Source organism: Physeter macrocephalus, chromosome 7 (genome assembly GCF_002837175.3).
Source record: "Physeter macrocephalus isolate SW-GA chromosome 7, ASM283717v5, whole genome shotgun sequence".
Taxonomy (NCBI): Eukaryota; Metazoa; Chordata; class Mammalia; order Artiodactyla; family Physeteridae; genus Physeter; species Physeter macrocephalus.
In genome coordinates this window covers 136,655,100-136,666,953 of record NC_041220.1, presented here as the reverse complement: position 1 = coordinate 136,666,953, position 11,854 = coordinate 136,655,100, and the positions used below count along the sequence as shown (strand labels likewise).

Sequence of the window (11,854 nt, the reverse complement as noted above, 5' to 3'; positions counted from 1 at the left end):
GAGATCGTTGATATTATTAGATAAGCAGTTGTATGGATGCTTATATAGTTGAAAGCTTAGGAGAGAGATGTCACTCCACCCAAAAGAGATCAAGTTGCCCCTGAAAATTCAAACTGTATATTCAGTATAGAAAAAATAATATAGTTAATTATTATAGTATGACAAAGTCCTATTTTTTAAACTGTAGAGCTATATAACATGACAGAATGACTTCAGAATCAATCCATCAGTAGGATTTAAAATTTCTATTTGTTTAATTATGATTTATTTACCTAAATGTTTATGTTATTTGGAATATTTTTTAATAATCCAATTTAGCATTGATAGAATAGAATTTAGATTTTAAATCTTCTTACCTTTAAATTTTTAAATTAAATTTTTAAAATTTATACTTAATATCCATCCATGTATAATCAAGATTTGTTTTTTATACAGTTATTTAGATATTTTGTTACAATTGATAAGGATGTAATTTCATTATCTCCCATGACTGTCCTGATGTATGAGCCGAAAGATTCTTTCTGCTAAATCCATAATAGTTGTTATACTTTTATTAATGAATAGTTTGGTAAAGGAATACGTATAAATGCATAAGAAGTTAAAGCCTTTATTGTACATTGGATTTATAAAAGAAACACCTTGTATTATACAGCTTAAAACTACAAAGTCAGAGCTCCGCTCCTCCCAGTGTCCACCAGTCGCGCTTTCCCGCTCTCGCCACAGGCCTCCGTATCACCGCCGCCTCCGCCGCCCCGCGCCGCTTGGAGCCCTGCGCCTGACCATGTCAACATCGTGCTCTGCAGTGGCAGCTCACACCAGGACCTGTCCCAGTGTGTGGCCGACCGGCTGGGCCTGGAGTTGGGCAAGGTGGTCACTAAGAAGTTCAGCAACCAGGAGACCAGCGTCGAGATTGGCGAAAGTGTGAGGGGGAAGATGTGTACATCATCCAGAGTGGCTGCGGAGAAGTCAACGACAACCTGATGGAACTCCTCATCATGATCAACGCCTGCAAGATGGCGTCATCCTCCAGGGTGACCGCCGTGATCCCGTGCTTCCCGTACGCCCGCCAAGACAAAACGGACAAGGGTCGTGCTCCGATTTCGGTGAAACTTGTGGCCAATATGCTCTCGGTCGCTGGGGCGGATCACATCATCACCCTGGACCTGCATGCCTCTCAGATCCAAGGGTTCTTTGATATCCCCGTGGATAACTTGTACGCGGAGCCCGCGGCCCTGCAGTGGATTCGGGAGAACATCACCGAGTGGAGAAACTGCATCACTGTTTCACCTGACGCCGGGGGCGCCAAAAGGGTCACGTCAATCGCAAACAGGCTGAATGTGGAATTTGCCTTGATTCACAAGGAGAGGAAGAAGGCAAAGGAAGTGGACCGGATGGTGCTGGTGGGCGATGTGAAGGACCGCGTGGCCATCCTTGTGGATGACATGGCCGACACATGTGGCACCATCTGCCATGCTGCGGACAAGCTACTCTCGGCTGGAGCCACCAAAGTTTATGCTATCCTTACCCATGGGATCTTCTCTGGGCCAGCTATTTCCAGAATAAATAATGCCGCCTTTGAGGCTGTTGTTGTGATAAACACTGTCCCCCCAGAGGACAAAATGAAACACTGCTCCAATATTCAGGTTATTGACATTTCGATGATCTTGGCAGAAGCGATTCGAAGGACCCACAGTGGTGAATCTGCGTCTTACCTGTTCAGCCACGTCCCACTGTAAATACAGGATTTGAGGTGTGGAAGCAAGCCTGCTCTGACTTCTGACTTGCGTGCATTTGTCTGATTTTCTAGCTTTAGGACTAAGCAGTTATATTGATGCAAAAGCATCAGATCTTTGTATACTCCGAGGTCCACTGTTTTCTCCCCCTTAAAACTCTCAACCATTTATTTTCAGTTTGGTGGGGAGCGCAGTGGTTATTTGATCTTTAAGTGAACACTCTTAAATGAGAAATGTTGTTGTTACCTTGATTTGTTCTGATAGGTGACCTTTTTTTCCTTTGTTCTGTCAGTGCTTTGAGGCCACAACTTTCAAGTTTATAATTCCATTGTGGAAGTTCACAGTTTATGTATTTCAGGGTTACCAAAGGTCACCTCAGATTAACGCCTCTGTGTAAATATAAAATGATAATGCCTATGGACATTTGGGTGAAATCCTGTAGAGAATTAGCCTTTTACTTCTGAGTGAACCTTAGAGAATTTATAATACCCTGAATTTTGAGTATTTGTTTTAGTGATCAGGTTTCCAATAAACCATTTTGGTTATTATGCTTAATTTGGACCAAATTTTATGTAGCTAAAGATAGCCACTGACACGTTTATTTCTGGTAAACATTAGACATATCAGAGGCAATGTAGTTCAGTGTTTGTTCATTGCCACTTCTAAAAAACATAACTGTCACTTATCTGAAATACCTTTTCCTAAAATTCCAAAATTTTGTTCAGCAATAGAGCTGATTGAGAAACTGTTTTGAGATAGTCTGCAAGTTCACCGTCACATTCACGCTCTGTCCATCCCAGATGCACCTCGTGTTCTGCCATCTTGTCTTTCTTAATGTCCTGTTTTTAGCTCTAGCTTTTACTTTGCCTTTTTTCCAAGAGTTTCATGTTGTGGATTTCCATCACAACAAAGACTTCTTTCCCTAAATCCCCTCATATTTACTAGTCTGATCTCTGTTTTGCTTTTGACGTGATAAAAAGATGAATTTTTTGTGGATGCCTCCAAATACATATTTAAATATTATTTCCTTAGTGTTGATTTCATGGTCTTTTGCCTTTTGTAATCACAAGTAGCAAGCCTCCTAGGCAATGGATTATTTTAACTAAAGCTGTTAAATGAAAAATGTGGGTGAGAAAGGCCTACAAAAAAAGGACAAATAAATAAACATTAGTTGCTCCATGAAGTTAATGTTCAAATGGTGGCCCAGGAGTGATGGTGGAGGGAAGATAGTTTTATCCACAGGTGGCTTCTGATGACTCCTGAGTGAGGTGCCCCCATCCCTGGTGGCAGGTGGCAAGCATTGACTCTGAATTTTCCTAAGTGCACGTTGGTGGATAACCAACTGAGTGCTTCCTCCCCCAAAGAAGAAAATGTGCCTGTACAGACAAAGCCCAGGAATAATAAATAACAATCTCCTTCTGCTGAATCTCAAAACGTGAAGAGAAGAAAGTCCCTGATCTAAATTCTGTGGATGGAAAAATGAAGTCCATTTAAGTTGTTAACAAACCTGAATAGCAATCTTTAAGGTTTCAAACTTCACTACAGCAGAGGTTGAATCAAAGTTTAAAAGTATCGCTTTAGTCATTGCAGAAACTAGCATTCTGCCGTACCTTAAGATGGCTTTTGAGAAAAAAATCATAGTGTAGCCTGGTCAAGGTCAGCTATGCAATACAATGGACTTTATCTAGACAAGAGTTGATTTGAGATATGTAAAGAGCCTGTTTAGATGTATGTATTTTTATTTTTGACAAATGAGTGATATCTGTATTTCTTGAAATTTCTATGCAGAGAGAAATGAAAATGTAGTTATGAACGCACGCAGGTAGACAGCTTGGCATCCCAGTGTAGACATGTTGACAATGATTAAAACCAGTTGGTTTAAAGGTAGTCATTTCATTTAAGATTTAAGAGTCTAACACATAGAGCTAGTTTTAAAACAATGATCTTCAGATAAAGATATTAAAATCGATATTGTCATTCTCCAAATTAAGAACTGATTGTTTCTATGGTTATTCATCTCCACTTTTGTATTTTAAAGTACTTCTGGTACATCTATCAACTAAATCGACTTAGCCCTGCGCAGCGGCAATGTAGACCTTAACTATTTGATGGTCCAGTTCAAAAAAAAAGATGAAGACAGCCTTGAGAGCAGCTTAATCCCAGAACTCGTGAGTCCCTTGCTGCTTATGCGGAAACATTTCAGTGAAACCACCAAATATATTGATTGGTCCTGTCCGACTCTGCTGCATGGCAGTTGACTTGGCATACATCTAGCCAAAAAAGGGAGTCAGAGAAATATGAATATACCAAAGTTACTCAGTTTTCCAACTTAAATTACATTAACCAGCTTAAAGAGATTTGTAGTATAACATTCCTTTGGTAGATATGATGTCAAATAGATTCAGGAACTACATCATTTTCAGTGCTTGCATTGGTTTAGAATATAGGATTTGAAGATCTTCCAACACTGTACTAAAAACATTTCCATAAAATCATGCTCCTTCTTTCAAAATGAAAAAAATACAAAGACAGAGATCTAAATAATTAGTCAAGTTTGAACTTGTCATGGACACAATAACATACCCACTGGTCACTGTTAGCTTACTACAAACTACTTCATGGTGACTTTTTTTTTTTTTTTTACTGAATTTTTTTTTAACTGAATTTTCATTTTTACTCTAATAAAAAAAAACTATATAAAAAGATTCACTGACCCTTAAAAAAACATGGTAATTGTCAAGTCTTGTAGGTTTTTCTTAGAAACACAGTTATTTTCTAGTTATAGATCTCAACATTTACTTTGTAAAATCTATAAAAATGGCATCAAATGATTTCCTGATAATCATTATAATAATAAACTTCAGAATTGATGCCTGGACTATAAATTTATTTTTTGCTCAAAGTTAGTCTGGTAAGTTTATTTTTTGTCTAGGAAGCTTACAGAGATTAATTTTATTGGTTCTCTTTCCCACACCCCCAGATACATAATGATGGAAACTACAATATTATTTTGAGCACAAGTACTTAAATAACCATTTAAAACTCAACATAGAACTAAATGGATACAAAGTATTTTCAGATTTGAGTGTGGACTTGTGTTATTTCTCTTCTAAGATCTAAATGCTTTCAGAAATTTAAACTATCAGATTTCCCTGCCCTAAAACTCAATGATAAAATTTCCAGAAAACTGAGCAGTCAGGAATCAATATTTTACTTTGGTCACTATAATTTCATAATGTATTAAACATTTGGATTCCATTTTACTAGAAAATGATCACAAATGTATTAACCAATATATTTTTGTGAATTTCAGCTCAAGAGTTATGTTTGAAAAATTCAAATATATGTGTTGTAGACAGGCCAAAATGTAATGTACCATGTGCTATCTTCAACTTCTATTTTGGCACTCAGTAATCTTGACAGTATGGTAGAAAAAAAGGAAACAGAGATAACACTCTTGTTTAGAGTGTGACAATATTGATTACGGATTTTTTTCTTTAATCACTTTACTATCATGAAATTAATATTGAACATATGACATATAGGAAGACCTTTGTCATCCCACCTTCTTAACATTGATTCAACAGTTACACTATGAATAAGAGTTGGAATGATGGCCTGAATTTTATAAATGATGTTGACAAATATATTGAGCCTTAACAAAATATAACAAGTTCTATATTTCATATTTACATATGCCTTTTTAATTATGAGCTCTGAGAATTTTAAAAGCATATTTTCCATATTATTTTTCTCTGATAAATCAATTATTTTGTTCACTAATAAAATTTTTTTTATATATAGAGAGAAAGTATATTCTGGAAAAGGAACTGAACTCCTAATTTCTGGGCAAAATAATCACATGATATAAATGTTAAAGATGTAAAAATCATGGGAAGTATATAGTATAAATACATTGAAACATAGAGGTTTTAAACTAAAGGTGACTACTTGACATTCTGTACTAGAAAAGAGTATTAAGATATAAATGATTAATGTACATACACTTTATTTATATAACCATTTCATAAATTTGAAAGAAATAAAATTTAAGTCAAAGATATTGCACATAAAGTGATTAAATTAAATTTTTACAAAGTTAGGGTAAATAGTGTACTGGTTAAATATGAAAGTATGAACAGGATCTAAAGGATACCTCTTCAATCAGGAAATTAAAACTTACAGGTTTGATGAATAATGTTTGCAATATAAAATTATATGAAATGTGAAAGCAGAAATTAGGAAACTTATGAAAATCATTACACATGAAGCAACCTTGAAATTCTATTCCTTCTATATTCCTATCTTATTCTGACTTCCTTAATGAAAGCTCATAAAATTCTCATATTGGATAATAAATGGTATCGGCAGAGAGAAAAATGGATATAATGACAAAGAAAAGATTTATTAGAGCAAGTTGAGACTTATCTCTTTTTGAATTCAGTTCAGTTAAACTAGTATACGCTGGGCTTGTGCTATGTGTTATTTACTTTTCCAGGTGCTAATCCTATCCTCACGTTCAAGAGCATTAGAGGTGAGATTCAGACAATATCGACTGAGCAGACAAAAAGAGAAATTTGGAAATGGTTAAGCTTCTTGAATTTTGACAAGAATTGCTTCCAAACAGTTAAATGTGCCTTAAATCCGTATACATTTGATGTGACTAACAGTAATGATATCTAATTACAACGTATCCACTACCACCCCTTTCTACTGTGACAGTGAGAGTCAATCTTTTTCCTCACACTCTAAAAAAATATTAAAAACTAGCATGCATGAAAAGTTTTCAGACAGAGAACAGAGATCAACATTTCAGAATATTATAGTTTTGTTCACTTGCCTATCAGACCATATGTAAATTATATCTTGGAAGAGGGTGGCCATGACTCTATAGGACCAGGCTCTGGAAATAATAGAGGCAGGTTATTCACCCAGACTCTTTCCAGGTAACAGTAGAATTATGGCATGGAAAATATCCAGAAGTCCATGTGGCTATCAATATAATTTTTCAAGATTTCCGGAGGAAGATTGTACAGTGGCTTGTTACATTACTTGAATAATATACATGGAATGATCTTAGAAAAAGGCCTAGGACATGGTAAACAATGAATAAATATTACTTATTATTAATAATTATTAATTAAATACAATTAAAATTAATATTAATAATAATTTCTATTATTAAATTCCCAGGTTTTATTAATTTTTTTCACTCCAACATTTTATTTTGTACTGTCTGCCAGAGGAGTTCATTTTGAATTTATATAATCAGGGTTACTTCTTCTGGAACTGCAACCAGAACTTTCTACTGTAAGTATTATAAAATAACATGAAATTAATGCATCCGAAGTTAAATTTTCCAACAGCTGTCTTAAAGAATAATTCACATACAATAAGTTACACATATTTAGAGTGTACAGTTTAAGTTCTGAAATACGGAAACACCCGTGAAACCCTCACTATAAAAAGACACGGAACATATTCATTGTCCCCCCAAAGTTTCCTCATGCCCCTTCATATTTCTTTCCTTCCTCTTTATTCCTACCCCCTCCCCATCTCCAGGCATACTCTGATCTGCTTTTCATATATATTTAGATTTTGCACATTCTGAAACTTTATACAAATGGAATTATATAGTATCCATTCTTTTATGAGGGCTGTGGCTTCTTTAACTCAGTAAAATTAGTTTGAGATTTCATCCATCTTGTAGCATGTATTCATTTTTATTCTTGAGTAATATTCCAAAGTACTGATATACTGATTTGTTTATGCATTGAACCAGTGATGAACATTTGAATTGCTTCCAGATCTGAGTTAAGTAAGGCTTCTATTAATATTCATGCAAAAGTACTGACATATGCTTACATATCTCATAGGTATATACTGAGGAGTAGAATGACTAGACATATGGTAGGTAGGTGTATTATTAAATTTAACAAAACTGTCAAACTATTTTTCTAGCTGATTGTCTCAGTGAATGAAAATTCTAGTTTCTTCTTATCTTCACTAACCTTTGGTATGTTTGGACTTTTTAACTGCCATTCTAAGTGATGTGTATTTAACTTGTTTTTTAAGAATAATCAGTATATTGGACTATTTTTCATGTGCTTATGTATCATGTGTTTATCTTTTTTGGTGAGTGTTTGTTCAAATCACTTGCCCATTCTAAACTGGCTTTCTTAAAATTGCATTTGAAAGGTCTTTACATATTCTGGATACAAGTAATTTATTGTATGTATGGTTTGCCAATATTTTTCCAAGTCTGTGTATTGTCCTTTCATTTTCTTAGCAGCATCTTTGTAGAGCAGATTTTTAATTCTGATGAAGTCCAGTTTACCAACTTTGTTTTTGTGTAGCACGTTTTTGCTGTTGTATCCAACAAATCTTTGTCTAATTCATGGAAACAAATATTTTCTTCTATGTTTTTCTCTGGAACTTTTATAGTTTTGGTATTTACATTTAGATTTCTGGTTTATTTTGGCTTAATTTTTGTATATGGTGTGCAGTATGGGTCTAAGTACATTTTTTGTGTATGAATATCCAACTGTTCTACCACTGCTTTTTTAAAGTCTATCATTTTCCACTGAACTGCCTTTGCAACTATATCACTATTCCCTATCTTGTTCTATTGCTCTATTTGTTTGAATTTATGCCATTATCACACATCTTGATTGTTGTAACCTTATAATATCTGATAAAAGGTAGTGTTGGCTTTATAAATTTGTTCTCTCTCAAAACTGTTTTGGATATTATATAATTTTGCTTTTCCATATAAATTTGAAAATCAATTTTCGATTCCTGCAAAGCACCTGCTGGGATTTTGATTAGGATTCCTTTATATCTGTATATCAATTTGGACAGAATTGTCCTCTTAACAATATCAAGTCTTTGAACTCACGAACGTGGTATGTCCTTTACTTATTTAGATCTCTTTAATTTATCACACCTATATATTATAATTTCCAGTGCACAGGTCTTTCATATATTTTGTTAGATTGATCTCTAATATGTTACATGCTTTGACACTATTGTATATGTTATTGATTATAAATTTAATTTCTGATTATTCATTGCTATTATATAAGATACAATTGATTTTTGTATAAAGATATTATTTCCTTCACTCATTTATTAGTTTTTGTGTTCAATTCACTTATTTGTTTCAATGGGTTTTATAGATTCCACTGAATGGATGATCATACTATTTGCAAATAAAGATATACAAGATCATCAGAAAAAAATCTTCCTTTTTTAATTTGGATTATTTTTTCTCATCTCATGATATTGACTAGAATCTCCAGTACAATGATGGATAGAAGTGGTGGGAGTAGTTGACCTTGTTTTCTTTCATATCTCCAGAGTAAAAGATTAAATTTTCACCATTAGGTATGATGTTAGTTGTAGATTTTTTGTAGATGCCTTTTATCAGGTTTAAGAAGTCTCCATCTATCTTAATGTTTTGATAATGTCTATCAGTAATGGATGTAGTATTTTGTTCTGTTTTATCTGTATTTATTGAGATGGTCATTTCTTCAAAATTTTTAAAAATTTGATATAATGAACTAATTGATTTTACAAGTGTTAAATCAACATGAAGAAACCATACTTGGTAACCGGGTACTATTTTTTGTACTGATAGATTCAATTTGCTAAAATTCTGATTATAATTTTTACATTTTTTTGCCATATAATTTTCACTTCTTCATAGTGTCCTAGTCAGTTTTTGTTGTCATGGTGTTCCTGGTGTTACAGAATGAGTTGAGACAATTTTCTGGAGGAATCTGTGTAGAATTGGTTTTATTTCTTCTTTAAATGTTTAGTTGAATTCACCAGCGAGGTCATCTGGGCCTAGATTTTTCCCTGTGGAGAAGCTGTTTAACTATTAAAGATATACTGTTCCTCTCTGGGCCCTTGGTGGCCTCAGATTTGTTAGTCTCAAGAGATTCTTCAGCCCAGTGATCTTCAGAGGGTAATTCTCCAGCTCAGAAAATGTTGAAACCCAGGCATCCCTTCCTAGGAACCAAAATAATCAGAATAAAGAATCTTGGCAGTGATATGACACAGCTGAAAATGTCTGAGAGAGCATATAAAAATGGAAGTAGAAAAATAAGAGCAAGAACCTGAGACGGTGGAGAAGACACAGCAAAAACCTTTTCTTGTAGTGTCATCTTGAACCAGTTCTGGAAATCAACTCATGCTTCCAAAATGAACATGAAGTGACTGTGAACGAGGAGTCCCTGTCATCAGCTAGAGTCACACTCAGGTCTCATGTGAGGTAATGAGTGTGCAGGACAGTTCTGAGAGGAAACAGAAAATGGCTGAAGAACACTGAAGGGAAGACAGGCATTGGATGGGATCTGCTGACTAGCTGATTCTACCACAAGGAAATTCTAACATTTGTTAGAAGTTTAAAATATCTCAAATTAGGTTAGAACTTTAAAAAGCAATATGTAAAATGGATATCTCCCTATGATGCCAGAAGTAGTATGTTACAAGTAACCTCATGATGAGAGAATCTCTATATATTTATGTTTTATCTATATATTTATGTTTATATGTATGTTTATATTTACAGGTTGTACATTCTGAAAAACCAGCACAGATGATTTGAAATACTGACCAGGCTGAAACCAATAATATTTTCTTTTTCTGTTGTGTTTTATGTGCCTCCTCTCTTCTCTGGATAACATAAATTTTCTGCTATTTTCCTTAGCTAACAATATCAATGTTTGGGTCTTAATATGCATTGGGTGGCAGTAATATAACAGAGAAAGGAAATTTGCTTCTACTTTTTAAATGTTTGGATATTGAGGTTAATTAATGTCTAAGAAAGTTTACAGCATGAAAGTAGTTTATAGCAAGACAGACAGATATAAAAAGAAAGGGAAAGGGAGATGGATGTAAACGAGTCCATTGTTTATTTTAACATGCTAACATTGTCCTTCAGAGAAACTAGGTCAGATAATTGTCATTGTTTTACTGAGCTCTCTCCTCCCTTGAAGAAGTATACTTAATTAAGTGGAGAGGATAACGACAACAATAATAGCTGACATTTATTGAGTGTTTATTACTTGCCAGACTGTATTTTCAGCATGAAATATGTACTCCCTCCTTAGATAGCTCTTATACTTGTATAATATTACAATAGTCCTTTCAGGGATGTATTATTACTGTTCCTATTTTAACATGAGGAAACTGAGATACCAGTGAAATTAAGTAAATCGTTAGGATCACAAGCTGGTCTGTTGTGGCTTCAATGCTCCAACCCATCTGCTTTGTGCCTTTAGCTTGCACTAAGTTATACTTCATAAATGTATTTCTCTGCACTTATAATTTGACAGGATATTGGTATAATGTCTATCTGCTCCGAGATAATATGAGGAAATTCAAATATGTATTAATTCCCTAACAAATAACTAGAAAATAAAGTTCAAACCACTTAAAATAGCATTAAGATAACCTGTATGATACATATGGTTGAATGAACTATTTCTTAAATCCCTTATTATCTCTCTCATATATTCAAATACTGCACTCAAGCTGTTCAAATTCAGATCAGCTGTAGTAATATGTGCCCGATTCTTCATTAAATACTTTTGTTGTTTATTTTATAAATGCCAGAAAAATACAATTTAAAATAAAATTAATTCAGTGTAGCAAGCAGGTAATTTTTTAAAGATGAAGGATGTAATTCACCATGTGGAGATAACTCAAAATTCTTTTTCCAAAAATATTACTGGAGACATTATAAAGAACCAGTAGAAATCCAAGAAAAAAATCTGTTCAGATATATAAAGAGATCAAGTGAATGTTTTCATTGGTATAATATTTTTAGTCTTTGCAAAACGCAAAATCAATATTCACATATCTTATAAAATGTTCATAGGTAGAACTGTGTATTTATTATTTTCCAATAATCTGTGATTATCAAAAAATGCTCTAGTATCTTTTTCCTATTTACCCATCCCATCTTTTTTTTCCTCATATAGCCTATATACGTACGTTACTCCAAACTTTTCTCCATACTAATGAAGTAATACACAAAATATACATGGAGGATTTTTTATTGTTTAATAAAGCTGGTTCATGCTATATAAGTTTTCTCTTCCAATTTTTCATTG

The 11,854-nt window shown here is 33.9% G+C and overlaps 1 protein-coding gene across 1 annotated transcript; it reads left to right on the top strand.

Moving 5' to 3' along the window:
* The first annotated feature begins 897 nt into the window (after nucleotides 1-897).
* LOC102987518 (ribose-phosphate pyrophosphokinase 2-like) lies at nucleotides 898-1,736 on the top strand. The gene has a single exon (XM_055085765.1). The coding sequence runs from the start codon at nucleotides 981-983 to the stop codon at nucleotides 1,734-1,736; it is 756 nt and encodes a 251-aa protein (XP_054941740.1). The 5' UTR covers nucleotides 898-980.
* Nucleotides 1,737-11,854: the final 10,118 nt, after the last annotated feature.